Below are 18,338 nucleotides of genomic sequence, written 5' to 3' on the forward strand. Positions count from 1 at the left end.
GCTGGTCAAGTAATATTGACTGTATTTGTGTGGGTTTGTTTTGGGTGCTATATTCTCTTCCACTGATCTATTTGTCTATTCTTATTTCAATGCCAGGCTGTCTTGATTAGCTTTATATTAAAGCCTGGCTGACTTTATTCGTCCCTTTTAGCACTGTGTTCGCTATTCTGGGCCTTCTTCTGCTTATGAACTTCAGAATCATTCTGTTGATATCCTGAAAATAATCAGCTGGGAATCTGATTAGGATTGCAAATCTAAAGATCAAGTTGAGATCATTCATCCTGACATTGAGTCTTCCCATTCATGGCCATGGAACATTTCTTTTTAGTTCTTTCACCAAGAGTTTTGTAGTTTTACCCATATAGATTTTTAGGTCTTTTATTAGATGTCTACTTGTTTCATTTTTTTTGGTTCAAATGTAAATGTTGTGTTTTAACTTTCAAATTCCACTTGTTTGTTGTTGATATATAGGGAAATGATTGACATTTGTTATTAACCTCATTCCCTGCAACCTTGCTATAAATGCTTATTAGTTGCATGGAGTTTGTTTTTGTGAGCAGTCATTTCTTTTTAAGATATTTATGTCCTCTGTGAACAGTTGCTGCTGCTGCTAAGTCGCTTCAGTCGTGTCCAACTCTGTGCGACCCCATAGATGGCAGCTCACCAGGCCCCGCCGTCCCTGGGATTCTCCAGGCAAGAACACTGGAGTGGGTTGCCATTTCCTCCTCCAATGCATGAAAGTGAAAAGTGAAAGTGAAGTCGCTCAGTCGTGTCCGACTCTTAGCGATCCCATGGACTGCAGCCTACCAGGCTCCTCTGTCCATGGGATTTTCCTTATTTCTTCCTTATCAATCTGTATACTGTTATTTCCTTTTCCTGTCATATTGTATTAGTATGCACGTACTGTCTGTGGGGATATTATTCTGCTCCTTTCTTGTAAATGTTTGGATTTGACTTTGGTACTATTACCCACTTTTAAGGGGTCAATAAAGGGAGGAATGATTCCCTCCCCACCTCCAGTTTCAAGGACATATTTTGTGTGTGCAAAATACTAAAATATGGACTTTACAAACAGCAGCTGATGAAATCCAGCTGACCAATTTATGACCAACTGTTTCTCTCAGGAGTTAAAAACAAAGTAAAGTTATTTAACACCTTTATGGAGAATCCTAGTTTTACTCATTCAAAATACTTCATTTAACGTGATCCTTCACCCCTGAAAAATTCCATTTAGAATTTTCTTGGGCCCAGACAGCTGCAGCACCTTCAGACTTAACCACACACCCTCTGTACACACTGCAAACCCATCTAGTTTGACTGTTGTTCTCACACTGCCTTGTTGAACTTCCAAGTGAGTGTTCATTTGGAGTCTGAGACCTAGCCGACATGCACTGCTTCCTCTGGAAGAGAACATGGTAACATCAAAGTCCTGTGCTTTCTTCGTTTTGCGCTGATGGGGATATGTAGGCTTCTTATAATATAAACTTGTCCAAGGTTCTGTTTTGCTATCATGACTGCCCTGTGTGCTTTTATGGAGTCCTTGAGAAATATTCAAAACTATTATCTTCCCAGAGTTAAGTTTTGAGTGTAGGAGCAGGGAACAGCATCTCCTTCAGTAGCTATGCTTATCTCCAAGCTCTGTTCTTTACTGATCTTTACTGATCTACTCCTGTGCTTTACTGAAAAGCACAGGAACTTTTCTGTCTCAGCCTCATAGCAGGTTACTAAGGCTGTTCCAGTTCTGGTTGATGAACTGATGGTCAGTGTGGTTTCGAAGTAAATACATAGTCCATTTGGAGAAAAGTGCACTTTTTTCTTCAGGGTGAGCTCTGTCAAACAGAGAAACTGTACCACAAAAATGATTCCTCAGAGCTAAAAAGGCCAGGCTGATATTTTTAAGGCAAGAAAGGGTATGATAAAATTTTTCAGTTAGTTAAGTGATTTTTAGTTAGTTTCAAAGCATCTTTATTTGTCTCCTGGGTAAACTGCAAAATTTCCAAGACTGTCAGCTTGAGCCTGTCATTTGGATGAGAGGATACACATTGTATCCTCTGAAACTTATAAAAAAAATTATAGAATGAGAGTAATATACCTACCTTATACATTTTAAGGATCAATGAGATAGCAAATGACTTCAGTGGAAGAGCCTGGTTAACTATGAAGGTGTGTACAATGTGCACTTGCTTATTTCTTTACCACAGTTCAGTTTCTAACATCTGTATCACACTGAAAGCAAAGCACCCAGGAATGGAGCAGGTGGCTGTCTTATCTTCACATTCCCAGCACCTTATATATAGTTCAGCACACAGCAACTCTTTAGTAAAGGATTATTGCCTGATGTTTTTTTTGGGCCATGCTGGGTCTTTGTTGCGGCACGTGGGCTCTTCACTGCAGTGTGCTGGCTTCTCTAGTTGTAGTGTACGGGCCCTCTAGTTGACCACAGCATGCTGGATCTTAGTTCCCCAACCAGGTATTGAACTTGGGTCTTCTGCATTGGAAGGTAGATTCTTACCCACTGGACCACCAGAGAAGTCCCACTTATTGCCTGATCTTAGTCATAAAATGGTGAAGGAAGATCAATCTGTATTCCTGGCCCCATTATGGGCAACACAACTCCACCAAGAGCACACTCTCCTGAATGTGGTTCCATCTTGCTCCCTTTAAGGATAGCTTCAGGAAAACTAAGCAAGGCAGTGTCACAGAATTGGACAAAGAAGTTCTCAACTTATGATTATTATGGTTAAGAATTTTATTATCAAAATTATTACATCTCTTGTGAAAGTTCAAATGTTACAGCAAGGTGTAAACACTCCACTTGAGAAAGAAGTGATACTTCTTCCCTTCCAAGAGTTCCCCCCACCCCCCGCCCCACCCCCCCCAGAGGTCTGGTCTTGACAGCACCCTGCCCACACAGAGTGGCTGGGGTCTCTGCACGTGCCAGGCAGGGTGAGGGCCGCCTGCCCGCTGGCCTCTCCCCTTGGTTAATAGCCAAGGGGAGAATGCAAACCCCAGCCCAAATGGAGAGACATTTACATACGTTTTATATAATATACAAAGAAACCAGCATCCCAGGCAACATGATTTCCACTCCAACGCTCTCCCAGACTGATGGGTTTGTGGGGGAAACAACATAAAGAAAAGTATTCTGCTGACGTATCAGCATTAAAAAAAAATCTCCCCTCATTTGAGCAAACACCTGATTTGAATTTTGAAAAAGTGAAATTTTGTAACAGTCACACACAAAGAGAGAAGACTGTGCATATGATAGTTGTAGGAGAGGGTAGAAAGAAAAGGGGATGCAAGAGGCTGAGGGAAAAAAGGAAAAAACAAATTGGAGGGAAGGAGGGAGACTCACAGTATTATCTTGTCCAAAAGAAAGAAGTAAGGTCCACTGCAGCACCAGGGATTACACCTGTCAGATATTTGCTACCCCTACCATGGTTATAACTGAATACAAAAATTAGATAAATAAAAACACGCCGGATATTACAGTAAACAAGTGAAAGAAATAAGCTGGCAACCGTATGGAATTTAAAAAGATTGTGTACCCCACCTGGCTGGCCCCAGGGCTCCTCCAGGGGTGTACAACAGGCACAATGCACTGATGGGGAGAAGCCAGTCTGCTCTCATCTCTCATCCAGAACAGCTGTCATTAGGTGTGTGGGTGGCTTTAAAACACTCTCACCTGGGCCACGCTCAAATAAGCATCTCCCAAAGAAACGTGGGACATGCCCACACACAATCACAGTCCTGTCGGTGCCATTCCACAATCAAAGCTTTCCACTCTTACCCTGCAGTCACGAATGCGTGCTCTCCAATCATGGAGGCGGTCCTACTCAGGGGATTGGCAACTCCTGATTAACTGGGAGTAGAAAAAATAAAATTCAAAGAACTCCCAAACTACTTGGGACCTTCCTAATCAAATGCATTGTCAGTGGCTGGTAAGCAGCACTGCAACTGGCCCATCTCTCTTTTCTTTGCCTACTTACTTCATGGGTTACTGAGCTGTGAAATAGCTTGGGGAAGGGGAGTGGGTTGGTACCAGCTGGGGGCTCAGACAATCTACTACGATAATCTGCTTCTGAATAATCAAGAACTGACCATGAGTACTTCTTCAGAGATCCAGGAACCCCTCAGAGCACACACCAAGCTTCACTATCCCTGCCTCTTGGTGTTTTTAAGACAAAGGTAAGGAATATTCTCAGTGAACACACCTTGGCCAGATACCTGCTTTTGGAATGGTTGTTTTATATACCCACCTTTTTTCTTAAGTGCATAAAACCCTAACACTACTCAGATGGCTTGGGGCTTTGAGATTGGCTCTTTTCACTTTTTCCTTTGAAAACTTTTTTCTTTTTTGGATTTAAAAAGATGTCCTCACTGCACAAGTGACTACAGGCTACAGGCAAGGATGGGAGATGGAGGCTTCAACACAACTCATTGCACTTAGAATCGTTACTAACCGAAAACACCATTTGCTTGTCAACAATGTACCCTTAACAGCAGGGAGAAACTTCTTTATAGTCTCTGCTTCAGACAAGATTTACATCTTTCTCCAAGGCCAGAGCCAGTCGTGACCACAAGTCTTGTTTCTTGTCGACCAGACCCAATCCTCTGGCACCTTGTACCCCCTTCCCCAGCAATATGCTCGGCCTAGGTTCCAGAGGCAGCTGGAAGGAAGCAGCTATGGGCTCATTCAAGTTCTGTTTGCCCAAATCCAGAAGCCCTAGGAAAGTCCTGTCTGAGTCTTGACCCCCGACCCCTGCAGTGGCTGGAGTCGGTACTGGTGCACACCCCCACTCCCTCGATGTGGGTAGTGCTGTGAATTGGAAACCGCAGATACCCTGGAGGCCTGGTAGGCAGCTGACTGCCCAGCACTGGGCAGACTGATAGTCCGGAAGTCTGATGACAATGACGACCTAGAGTTCTGAGGAAAGGAGGTGGAACTCAGAGTTCCTGTGCTGGACTGGGAAACCGAGTCTGAGGTCGGCGAGTCTGAGGGGCCCTGTGGGGTAGGGCTAGCAGCACTAGAAGGGCAGCTCCTCCTTGGAAGACTGCTGCCGGTGCTGTTTCCAGAATGCGGCTGGCTGCTATAATACCCTGGTGTCCCCGTAAATGGGGCCAACGAGTCTGTGGACACAGGGTGGGCGGGGCTGGAATAGGACGTGGAAGAGAGGGAGGATTCTGAAGAACCATGAGAAGGGGGGTTCCCAGGTCTCAGTGCAGTAGTTCGATAACTGTATCCCGGAGACTGGGTGGGATGTCCTCTAAAGGGGGAGGAACTCTGTTGAAGGAGGCTTTGTGATTCTGTCCGTGGACTATCACACTGCAGGAGCTAGAAAGAGTTGGGAGGAAAAGCATAAGGAGATGAAAAAGTCCCTATTTAAGCCTTTTAGGCTTGTATGGATATTTAAAAGACCCTACTTTTTCTTCTTCTTCATCTTCTTAAACATTTGTTCTTTTTAGGATACCCAAGACAGTAAAATGGCTGTCTTTGGTCATTTCGATTTTCTGGCATGATTTATTACCTGAAGGTGAGCCGATGATGACTTATTTCCAAGGCTGCTGAAACTATATGCAAAGACGATATCTCAACTGCAAAGGATGACCAGGATCACAAAACATTTGGAACCCAGAACACATTCCTATGCCCAGAGATGAGCACTTTCTTGCCTCACCTGGTAGCTGTATCTGGAAGGGCTGTAAACGGCTGCTCCTTTAGAGAGTGCTGAGCTCAATGTGTCTGGGCCTTCACCATCGGCAGGGTCTGGAAGGTAATACAAAATCAACTCATTTTCTAAAAATGAGTCAGAGAGAGCAATTATTCATTCAAGTCACCAATGCCAGCACCAACCCATGCTGCTCTCTGATAAATCAGGTGAGTGCAGCATGCCAGAAGGGCAAAATGAGTGGTTAATTATGGGCTGTTTTAAATGCCTGATCTGATTTCTGTCTCCTTCTTTCTCTTCATCCTTCATCAAGGTGATTCCCAGGGCTTTGGAGAGATGAGTTACAGAAAGGTATCCTTTGGGAAAAAAGAGCAGACAGAGAGCAAGCAACGCTAGACCTTAAGAATGCTATAGCCCAAGAAAATGAAAGCAAGACTGAGCTGGAACTTTGCATGTAAGGGAGCCCAACCTCATTAAGAAATGGACTCACCTCAGCCTAGCATTTGGTGTAAACTGTGTGGAGCCTGGCTCATGTGTCCCTGAACCTGGCTGGCAGAAGAAGGCCATCGGCTCACCTGAGTCTTTCTCTGTGATGTTACTCTCCCATGTGGGAGAAGGCTCTCCTTTTTGGGCCACCCTCACACTGCTTCGGAGGACCTTGGGGATGCTCCCTCCTTCTCGGAGTCGTTCTACCGATGTGGGAACCATCCTGTGAAGGCAACAGGATGTACACTTATGCCACAGGACTTGAGAGTTAAGAGTACGGAACAAACAAGGCTCTGACAAACAGCTGTACGCTGTTTCTTCAAACATCCTCTTTTAAAACATTTTCTTCATGACCAATTTAAAACAAGGCATTTTCTCTGCCTCAAACTATGTCAGGCACCTAAGAATAAACACTTTAAGAAAAGAAAAAACAATCAAGGAAAAGGGGGATTTAAAGGTGTCTACTGCTTTCAACCTCCATCTTGAAATGCTATTTTTCTCTTCTGTGAAGTCATGTGACTGGCAGGTAGTAGTAATGTCTCACAGATTAATGAACATTACTCATTTGAGCCATGCCTCTTCTTTCCCAGACCTCATTTCTTCAGTTCAATATCCCTAAAATGCCTCATTCTTTATTTCACTCACTTGATACTTAGTACCTGCCATTATTATTAGCTATTTATTTGTCGTCTCTATTAAACTAGACAAATACTTGGAGAGTGTGTCCCAACTCTCCATATATGCTAGCCATGTGGAACTGAGACACCTGATGTTAATTTCAGTGGAACTGAGCTCATCTCCTGACTTACCTTGCACATGAAATGAGAAAACAGAAGAGGCAGTGTTAGTGCCCAGTGAATAAAATAAGTCCTCTGTGTTCACAACTATATGCCGTCCAACATATTGTTCTGCAGGCTTGGTGGCAACTGTTTGCTTCTGTAAGTTCGGGGATTGTGACTGATACTATTAAATCAGCCGAATATGGTATATAGTACTGCTGGCTGGCTTTCTCAAGTAAGTGTTTCCATATATCTTAGGTAAAGAGTCTAGACATTTATTTCCCTCCTGAATTTAATCATAAGAGCATCAAACTTAAACTTACCACCTACTGCTGATACTCTCTTGAGGTCTGCAGTGAGACGAAGTGCCTCTGGAATCTGATGGGCTTACCGCCTCCAGATGAGACATAGAGGAATGAGACGGGGAGAATTTTTTGTGAGGGGAAGATGGGGTTCGGGCTGAGGATCCCTGCACACCATGGGCACCAGTGTCAGAAAGTGAGTTACTGCCGCCTTGCCCAGCTCCTGCAGACTTGCTTTTGCTCTGTGTGGAGTCACCTCCCCCACCAGCAGAATTTTCCTTGGCTTCTTGTTTCCGTTTGCGGTACTCCAGCAGGGATACCTAGGAAGGAAAAAAGAAACAGGACTCCAGCTAGACATCATTTGTGGATCACTAGCAATGGCACCCTACTCCAGCACTCTTGCCTGGAAAATCCCATAGATGGGGGAGCTTGGTGGGCTGCCATCTATGGGGTCGCACAGAGTTGGACACGACTGAAGCGACTTAGCAGCAGCAGCAGCAGCAATGGGGTAAGAACATGGAACCCTAGGAAACCGCTAGCAGGCCAGGCAAACAAAGCAGGCACCAACAGGTGACTTTTTCCAGGTGTGAGAGAGATCTGAGCACGGCTACATATTTAAATCAGTGAGAAGCTGGTTTAAAAAGAGAATATGCCAGGAGATGACATTTTTGAAAAATGGCATTTACCAGTAGACCTCAACCTTTATTCTGCCTTCAGAAAAACCTGTGAGATCACAGTTCCATGTAACAGAAGTGTGCTATCACAGTTATCTGCAACAAAGGTAGCACCGAGAAAGGTGGGGGACTTCCCTCGTGGTCCAGTGGTTAAGACGCTGTGCTTCCAAGGCAGGGGCACAGGTTCGACCCCTGGATGGGGAACTAAGATACCAAATGCTGCGTGGCATGGCCAAAAACAAACAAAAATACATGAAAAGGGAAGCTGAAGAGCTGGGAGTTTGTGCAGTTTGAGAAAGTCTCTTCCTCAATCCCCAGAAATCCCTATAGTTGTGCCACTGAAACTTCTCCCCAACTTGCCATTCCTGTGCCTTATACTTTCCTGACTGCCACACTGAAAGCCCTCTTCCTTGCCCCACCTAGTACACCTCCTTTTGGCTGTTACAGCACACTGTGCTTACACAGGCTTTCGACCTAACACCGTGTCTTGTATACTTATAAACTGTTATGTTCTACAAGGGCAGAGAACAAATTTGTTTGGCTTTTTGTCTTTAATGTCCAGCACAGAACTTGGCCTGATAGCAGGTGCTCAACAATATTTCTGAAATAACAGATCATGATTTCATTCATTTTTGCACATAATAAATGAAACCAGAAATCCAAGACTTGTTACCATTTTTGTTCCTGCTAGTCAATACTGTTCATGCAAGAGTAATCTTTTTTTAAAAAATGTTTTATTTTATATTGGAGTATAGCTGATTTACAATGCTGTGCGAGTTTCAGGTGCACAGCAGAGTGACTCGGCCATACATATCCATGTACCCATTCTCCCCCTAACTCCCCTCCCATCCAGGCTGCCACATAACACTGAGCAGAGCTCCCTGTGCTATACAGTCTGACCTTGTTGGTTATCCCTGTTAAATATAGCAGTGTGGACATGTCGATCCCAACCTCTCTTAACTGTCCCCCTTCCCCTGCAGCGACCAGAGTTTGTTCTCTAAATCTGTGAGTCTCATGCAACAGTATTCTAAACCTAATGCTAATTTTTTTTTTTTGGTGGGGGCTGGGGGCAGGGTGGCCATGCCTCCTAGCATGCAGGATCTTAGTTTCCTGACTGGGGACCCAACCCAAGCCCCCTGCAGTGGAAGCTCAGTGTCTTAACCACTAGACTGCTAGGGAAGTGTCCCCAATGCTATTTTATTACAAATTATCTGCCAGTGTTTCCTCCTCCTTTTAATCACTTAGGGCTCTCAATTTTCTGTTCAAATATAAAATATAACAAAAATACAAAGGAAGACAATTTTGTGCATGCAGTTTCTATACACAATCATGGAAAGGAGTTAGTGTAAGAATTCTGGTAATGTATTTCACTGCAATGCAAAGATAAAAAGCCACCAGCCTACATGTGAACAAGAATACCACAGACACTTGGCAGTTATGTGAGACTGTCACAGACAGAGGACATTTAAGCATCTCTAGATCTGACCAGTAAATGGAAGTTGATTGGACAGCTCAAATACTCCCGTCCATTCCCAAATAAACCTAGTTGAAAATCACTGACATAAAAAGCAGATTTTTGGCTTTGTAATTTCTAGAACAGGCACCACCTACAAGACAAGCCCCAAACCAGATCTCTGTGGCCTGGCCCTGCCCATCTCTGTTCTCCTCACTTCTCAATCATGTCATATTCCTGCTGCCCGCTCAATGGAGTGTCACAGTTACTCATTCTGCTCTGTTCTGTAGCATCTTCATCCCCTCAATATGTTGACTGAATGATTACTTACTATTTGAGGTCAGCCAAATCAGTGACCTGTCACCTTTCACGCTATTCCTCACAAACTTGGCTATGAACCTCTTGTTTGTCCTCAAGTACCCTCCACTATCCAACTTGGCCAGGTTTCCTCTATTAAGTTGTTCTTTTTTCTCATCATTAATATAATTATCTAAGCTCAGTCTCACTTGCTATAAGCTCCATTAGGGCGAAATCAAAGCAGCGATACAGCATGGTGGCAGTAAGAGCATACCATCTGGAATCAGGCAGACCTGGGGAGTGTCCTAGCTCATCCATATACTATCTCTGTGACCATGGGCAAGTTATGCAACTGGTATTAAATTCCATCATTTGCAAAATGGGAAATTACCCATCTTATAGGACTACTGTGAGGATAAATGCATAAGAAGAGCCTAATGGTGCCCAGAACATGAAAAGTAGCATAAAAAATGTAAAGTAGCATTATTCGTTTTCATTGCTTTATCCTTTGAATCGCCTAGCCAACTGTATGGCACACACATGAGAAGCATTTAAATTTGCTTAATATTTACAACACTCATCAAATTGTATTAATATATAGTCTTTCACTGAACATGCCAAGAGACTGTGTCTTATATCTTCATTTTCCTCACACTGAGAACAGTGCTGAAAACACAGTGGTAACTCAGTGACTACTTATTGAATTATTCAGTTAATGTTCTTCAAAAGGGTCTATAAAATGTGAAATACTTACCTTTTTCCTCTGTGGTGGGTTCTGGGGGGCAGATGGGACTCCTTCACAAGTCCTTTCGCCACCAGGTGACATGGATCCACGAGAGAGGTCTTTCAGAAAACCATGTTCATATCTGCTGGGAAAGCCTTCTGCAGGGGAACAATAGCCCCCATCCAAATGTAAAGGCTTTCTATCGCCTACTAGAGGAGACCCTCGATACAATCCATCTGCTCGAGGCATAGCGTTCAATGGGGAGTAGGCATACATCAAGTTAAACTCTGTCCGAAATGTCTGGTCCGAGTTTCTCCCAAGAGTCTGATGTCCTTCTCCACTCCTGCTTGTAAAACCAGTCTCAGAGGTGGGTCCGACAGAGGGATGAGGAGACAGGTCAGAATGACCCGAGTTGATCAGGGAAGGTCTGTCAGCACAGCTGTTAGTGTTGGAGTCAAGGTAGCCTACTTTTGTCAAGTCCAGGTCTTTTCGGTGACAAAGCTGAAAGAATAAAAACCAACGGAGACATGGGGTAGGGGAGAAAGGAAAAAGTCAAAGGGCAGAAAAGAAGGGAAGTGAGGGGGCACAGGTGAATAAGGAAAGGTAAGAGGGACGAAAGTAGAATAGAGAAAGCCATTAACATCTTTAAAGGTCCCATGTAGCACCAGTGTACACATGCCAGATTACCAAAGAATCCTGGCCTTTCCCAAATTGATTTAGTCTTTGGATGAGAATACTGGGAAAGTCAGAATTAGATAATTGGCCAAATGTGACTATTTTGCCTGCTTAGCCTTTCATCAGGTTTGCTGAGTCACCTTGCACTACATTCAGGGACTGGCAGTATAATCAGGGATTTACCTGAGCCCCGTGGAGCCACAGAGATGAGAATGGTGTCTTAAGATAACTGGCTTCTGGTGTTATTCATTTCTAAACTAATATTGATGGAAGGTGGAAGGAGGGGAAGAGGTGAAAGAAAGTAGAAAGTAGACGAAAAGTCAAGTCTTTAAGTTACTGGTTCAGGGAAGGAGAATGGTATTAGTTGAAGACATCAACCAACCAGTTCTTCACTCACTTCCACTATTAAGTATGTGTGTTTCTCATAAACTTTCTGGCCACTCAATTCTTTCTGCATCCTCTAATGTATGTCAACATACCAAAAGACCACTAATGTCCATCACTGCAGAGTATCTGAAATGCTGAAACATACCAAAAATAAACCCATCTACTTGGTCATCATTACCTTCTGACATCAAAGATTTTCTGCCACTATGTCCACTATAGCTAACTCTCTAGAAAGAATAGAATCAGAAACCCAGATAATACACCATTGTCAGCCTCCAAATTATTCTATCTTAGAATCTTTAGCAACTGAGGAGAGAGAGCTCTATGTTCCTTACAAAATAAGACTAAAAAAAAAACCCACTCAGAAAACCTCTAGTACACTAGAATACAATCTTTAGTTTCACACTGATCTATAAAATCCTACCAATTCAGAATTTGGTCACCTGTCACTGAGTTTAGCACTAATGTTTTACTGGAAGGGTGTGGGAATAAAAGTTCTATATTTCTAAAAGTTTATGAGCGACTGTAACTTTCTTTTCAAGAGGAGTAAGGCTCCATGTGGATTCATGGAGTTATCACTGCTACCTTTGTCGAAATCTTGTAACAAGTTAAGAAACTCTAGCACTAACATGTGAATTTAACATCTCCATAGCAGTAAGATTTGATATTCTAAGAGATACCATCTGTACAGCAACCATTTCCCCAACCACTGTAGAATGGACACCTGAGTCACAGAAGCCATGGGCTGATTTAAGCTGAGTTATGACTCTGCCTTTCTAAAGAAGATGCTTAATCTATCAACCAAAGCTCAAAACATCCAGTTAAACAGAGCTGTCAGATTAATTCTAGAATAAAGCATAAATCACTGCCTAACTTTTTCAATATAAGCTGCTCCTTCATCAAGCCCAAGATAATAAATATCAAAAGACAGCTCCTACCAACTGTTGATTTAACCTTCCTTATTTAACAAACACACTTTGTCAGACTTTAACAAGGTTCCCATATTTTCAGCTCCTTTAAACTTGACTTCTAGATTCTATTCTACTTTAAAAGAACTCTTCAGCCATACCCACCGCCCTCCCTCAAAAACAACAAAAACGAACCCCACCACACACACACACACCTACTTCATTTTCCTCCATCTACATTGAGAATTCTGAGTAACCAGAGTCACACATGGAAAGTTTCATTCACCTTACAGTGACCAATCGGCCACCCTCCAGCCCATCACCCCATTCACTCGGATCCCCCAAGCCCTCCCCACACACGCAGGAACACACTCATGCCCACTCACTCACAGCCTCCAAGTGTGATTGAGATGGTGTGATAACTACCTCGGGTGACAGGGACTCGGGCCTATTCGCAGGGGAACTCTCAGGGGAGGATATGTTCTAGAGGAGGGAAAAGCATCTTGTTATTCATCTACTCAAAGAAGCAAAACAAAACAAACAAAAAATAAAGCAAAAGCAAGCATAGATGGTTAGCCACAAATTTGGGGGGGTGGGGTGGGGGTGGGGCAGGGAGAGGGATAAGAATGCACAAGGGAAATGTTTAAATGCAGAATCATCTCAATGGACAGAATGACTTGTTAAAATGCTTCCTGGTGTCTCTGAAAGCATTTAAGGATAAACTGGTTATGTTTCATGCTATAAGTAAACATCTCAAGCGGATAACAGGAGTTAAATTGGTGAGATTTTATACTGTTACATTATGTCTTTCTATGTTAGATGAGATTTTAGTAACCTGTAGTATTTGTTATTGATAGGCATCCTATCACTCATCCCTCATGCTTCAGGGCACCTTTCCTCTTTACCCCACTCCCTCTTCTGAACGTCACATTTTCTCATTCTCTTGTGTGACTCAGGCCTGCCGTATTTACCCAGGGGAATTGCTTAGCATGCAGGGGGCTGCCAGGGCTAGGGAGATGGTCAGTTCCTCTTGAATGACAGTTGCAGGAGTTATGACTGATGGATTCTCCAGCTCACAGGCTAGATGGTTCATAACATAATCCACTGTACTTTGAGGAACAGAGAGAAAAGGATTTAAAAAAAAAAAGGCAGATGTGTACCCTTCAAGCCTCTGGTCCCGAACAAGGGCTTTTCCTTAGGGCTTTTGCCTGAAGCAGCACTCCTGAGTGAAATAGTAACTGGGCAGTGAGTTTGGATAGGAAGATATGGAGGGAAAAAGCAGGGAAAGCAGGGAATGATGGTGGTAGTGACAAGGAAAGAGGAGGGTTTCTAATGTTGTAGCCTCTAGATAGCTGTGGCCTGGGTGGCTGAACAATTCTGTGGCAGAGGAAATGAGGCTGCTTCAGCAGGGCTACTGGCTGTTAATAATTTCATTTGGTAGGGTGCTGTATGTGTGGGATGGATAGTGGGGTATGGCTCTCAAGGCAGGAAGGGAAAGGTTATTTTGGTGGAAAGAAGGGGTTCATTAAGCTTGCCCTCCCAATGCTGCTTTACTCTTTTTTTGATGCTTCCCTCTCATGATCTTGTTTTTTTATTACATGTCTTTTCAACTCATCCTCTTAGCATTTCTCACTTTTCTTCTGGAAGATTATTTTTCCTTTTAAAAATATTATTTCCCCAACAAACTGATCTTTACTTGTGCCATCTCTCTGCTATTTGTGTGGCACAGTCTTAGGTGAAAATAAGGCTCCCTACTTCCCCATACTAGAATATAGGAAAGTGTATGGCAATTAAAATGGTGATAAAGATAGCCAGGATGATGAAATCTGGTTTTTTTTGCACTGATGAAACAGGCCAAATTTTCTTAGTTAAATCATGAGACTAAAATAGTGAAAACATGCACTCAACTTTTTGAAGGGATGAGTTATTTAATATACTACAATATTTTCTTTCTTTCCTGGTGTTCTAACATTATGCTTAGACTATGCATCACTAAAATGATCTCTGATTTAAAAAAACAAAAAACACCTTACATTTGCATAGTGTTTCATAGTTACCCAAAACGCTACAAGGGGTAGGGTATGCACTGAGTGCTAAACCTGTCTGTTCTAGAAGGCAACTCCCCTTCTAATTTTACCTTTAATTATAATATAATAAACTATGAAATTCTATTCCTATAATCTACTGCCCGACAGGGAGAATGTCCTCTCATGAAATTTTACCCTCAAACTTCAGCTGCTAAATGAAAAGTCAACTGCAATTAGATCCAAGTAAACTTAGTAAGGGCCCATATCAGATGTTTTGCTATCTGGCTTAAAAGAATGTCACAGGGAATTTGGTAAAGGATAACTTCCCTAGAAATCAAATATGACCAGGAAGGTTTTTTATCCCCCCTCTCAGAAAAAGGTTTGCTCCAAAAGTAGTTTAGGCATAGAATATAGCTTCCTCTTATTTTCAAGGTTGCTAGTTACCTTTCTGAGTTAGCTATTTAAAGGTTCAGGTCTTTTTAATTCCCGTCCTCTTTTAAAAACTGAACAGGTAGGATGACACTGATTAGAACATTCACCTTTATCAAACAAGACATCTGGAGAAGTGCAAGCTGTGTTTAGTCATCAAAACAAATTTTTCTGAGAAGGAACAGTGTCTGTTTAATTAGAAGTCAAAGCAACATGCAATATTTTTTTTTTAAATGCACTCACATGGATTCTATTCAATAAACCTACTATCACTCAAACTTGAACACTAACGCAATTCAGAATTAACTTTTTGAAACAGGTGACCAGAGAGTGAGCAATAAATCTGGTTTTTATAAATGCATGTTGCTAGCCTCTTTCTACTTCTCATTTCTAACACATTATTACAAGAAGGGAAAGTAACCTGGAAATGAAAATCCTAACTTGCCATAAACCATACCTCAATGCTTTCTCAATCTGTTTACTGAGGCCACAAAGAGAATGCAAAATAACAAAGACACTTCACTGATTTAAAGGCCAAGAAATGGAGGCACAACCAATCACTATAATCTGCACTCTCAGGCTGGTGTCATTTTAATGGTTACTAGGAAGCTAGAGGCCAATTTTAACCAAGGCACACAGTAAAGATAAAGATGAAGGTCTAGCAAGACTACCACCTAAAGGTATGGAGGTTCATGAACCGCATGCAAAAGATAGATGAGTATCACTTGTGGGAGTACTCTTCCTATTTGGGGAAGTATAGAGACTGCCAAGATGAGAGGCTACCAGGTAATAGGTCACAATGACCCTGAGGTTTCCCATTCTGTTGCTAAGGTGGGCAAAGAACATGGTAAAGAAACATTTGGAATGGTATTATATTTGAAATGAGGAGGTGCAAATGATGATTTTCATATTCAGAACTCCCAACAACCAAACCCAAATCACCTCAAATTGCAGAGGAGTATTGCAGCGACTAGCAGTAGTAAGAGATGTGACTGGTGAGAACATGAGGCTGTATCCATTTCGACACTCCTCTTCTGGGTGAGATGGGCCAGGTGTGGTCAGCTGGGGGCTCTTTGAGCCTGGATTGGGAGGGGGTGGTGTGACTGGAGAAAGAGGCCTCAGTAACTTGGTGACATTCTGCTCCATCAGATAGCGAGACTTCCATTTCTTTAATGGGCTCAACAAGTCTGTGAAGTACAAAGCTTGGATGAGAGTTTTGAAATTACAGCCTAAAGGGATACTCGTAGTGAAGCCATTAATCTCTAGCCCACAATGGCTCCTAACTCCACTTTTGCCTCATCCCACTGTTATCTCCTGCAATCAAACCAAAAGCCCAAAGGTTCTTTAACTGCCACACTTAAAAGTGATTCTCAAAACTCCCTAACCTCCCAAAAACTCATCAGATGAATCTGACACTTTAAATAACTAATCCCTGGAGCTAATTTAATCTCTTGTAGTGGAAAACATAAATTTGTATTTTTCACATTCTAAAAAACCCTCAAATCTGTGTCTGTGTTAAAATTACTCTCTGTTCAATTGTTGGTTCACCAACTCAGTTTCAAGCTTTTATCTATTTTTCCATTCTTTAGAAGCTCTTTACCTAATATTTCTGCTTCAGCAGGAGCGAGTTACACATGATTACCTGAGCCTTACTGAGTACTTAGTTTTAGAGTGCTTCAAAGTGTGAAATCATTTCTATGTAAACCTCATTTTCAAAAACTAGGTTGGTACTCTTTTTCTGATTGGAATATCCTACTTCCTCCGGTGGACTTCTTAGTTCCACTTTGAAAGAAAGTTAACATGCTTTAAATTTTAGTGACTACTCAGGGCAATGCACCTATCTCACTTTCTCAAAGGAAATATCTATTTTTATTCGTTTACTCTATTTGTTTAGTACCTCTTACATGGAAACCACTGAACTAGGTATGTGGGGGAAAATGGTTATCATATACTTTACTTTTAAAAATATATTCTATTTTAAAAGGGTTTATGAAAGCATAAGAAAAAGAAATCATATATAAAACATGTTTAATATAAATTTAAGAACCTCAACGGAGGTGGTCATACTGCTATGCATAAGGAGAAAAAAAATTATGCTTTTAAGGGCTTATTACATACCAGGCGTTATTCTATGTGCTTCATGTGAATTAGCAGGTTTAATCTGAATAACTCTATAAATCTAGTACTAGTATTATCATTCCTATTTTAAAGAGGGAGTAGGCAATCTGGTTCCCATCTACATTCTTAATCATTAGGTTAAATGATTAGGTTTCCTCCCAAGCCGTTGAGGAAAAGTTTTGGGACAGCAGCACGGCTATGCTTCAGAACAATTCCCCTGGTAGCAATGGTCAGCATGAGAATGAACACTCAGAAACTATTTGGAGTTAATGGAGTAGTTACACAGAAAGAGTTATGAAGCACTAAACTAGCGCAGTAGAGGGTGAAACAGAAGAAATAAAAGCAAAAAATACTGGAGATACATATTTTTCCTTTCAGATATCGAAAAAATTAAAAATTTTCCTAGATTAGAAGTATATTTGTAATTTCCTTCTGTTCCAGATACTATGTTTTTCTTTTCTCCTTTTGAAAAGTGCCTAGGTATAAACAAAACAAATGTGTGATTCGTAACTTACATTTAAGTTTATATATTTCAAGAGTCTTCAACAGCGAAATCTTTTAAAAAGACCACTATACTGCTAGGTCCAACACTGTAACTACTAAAAGCAATTATGTAAGTTATAAAGTTCATTGCAGAAAAGTTATGGAGTTCAGATGAACTCTCCCATCTCCAAATCAACTTACAGGTTACTCATTTAAAATAGATCTTTTGAGTATTTATTATAATATATTAAACGAAAGAGACCTAGCACTTGTCCTTATGAAGTTTACAGGCCAGTGGTAATGTGCCTACTTTTTTCTATGAACAATACTATATTTACAAAATTTTCTTTTAAAGTTTCATTTTTCTTCTTTTTGCCATACACAGCTATCAAATCTCCTGGTTAAATTTATCTTTTATTGTTTTGTACCTTTACTTATGTAATTCCCAAGATATATAAACAAACATCCACATATTGAAACTCATACTTAACTTGAAATCATATTCACAAATTAAGGCACTACTAATGTCTTGGGGTATTTTCATCTCAATCTCTTTCTTGACATGGCTTTACTGATTCTATGTCTAAATCACATTGAATAAACAACCTGCTATCTTCACTCATAATAAAAATATTTCCATTACAATGAAAAAAATGTTAACAATTATATTTTAATTTTATTAAGTCGTTTTTGGCTATACAAAATTTATATTTGTATTTATTTAGTCAAATGTATCAACTATTTCCTTTATTTTCTGCCTCAGACATGTCTTTGTCACCCCACCCCAAGACTATAAAAATGACCTATTTCCCCATTATCTCCATATTTAATTTTCAAATTTAACTCAGAATGTTCTAACCTTTTCACAGGGCAAATGGCTAGCATATTCTTCCAAATTATTTGGTAATTATAGAATAATCATATTTC

General features: G+C 41.4%; 1 protein-coding gene across 13 annotated transcripts in view; it reads right to left on the reverse strand.

Moving 5' to 3' along the window:
• Nucleotides 1-2,725: 2,725 nt before the first annotated feature.
• SETD5 (SET domain containing 5) overlaps nucleotides 2,726-18,338 on the reverse strand; it is a 79,263-nt gene continuing 63,650 nt past the window's right edge. For 9 of the 13 annotated variants that reach the window (XM_061396319.1, XM_061396318.1, XM_061396316.1 and 6 more), the window contains 7 exons: nucleotides 15,753-15,997; nucleotides 12,781-12,837; nucleotides 10,415-10,885; nucleotides 7,258-7,556; nucleotides 6,245-6,378; nucleotides 5,679-5,767; nucleotides 2,726-5,335 (listed from right to left, as the gene is read on the reverse strand). In XM_061396319.1, coding sequence (XP_061252303.1) covers nucleotides 4,727-5,335; nucleotides 5,679-5,767; nucleotides 6,245-6,378; nucleotides 7,258-7,556; nucleotides 10,415-10,885; nucleotides 12,781-12,837; nucleotides 15,753-15,997 — 1,904 coding nt within the window. In that variant the 3' untranslated portion in view covers nucleotides 2,726-4,726. The remainder of the gene's footprint in view (nucleotides 5,336-5,678; nucleotides 5,768-6,244; nucleotides 6,379-7,257; nucleotides 7,557-10,414; nucleotides 10,886-12,780; nucleotides 12,838-15,752; nucleotides 15,998-18,338) is intronic. The other 4 variants (XM_061396326.1, XM_061396324.1, XM_061396325.1 and 1 more) reach the window with 1 other exon arrangement.

The sequence above is a fragment of the Bos javanicus genome, chromosome 22, assembly GCF_032452875.1.
Source record: "Bos javanicus breed banteng chromosome 22, ARS-OSU_banteng_1.0, whole genome shotgun sequence".
Lineage (NCBI taxonomy): Eukaryota > Metazoa > Chordata > Mammalia > Artiodactyla > Bovidae > Bos > Bos javanicus.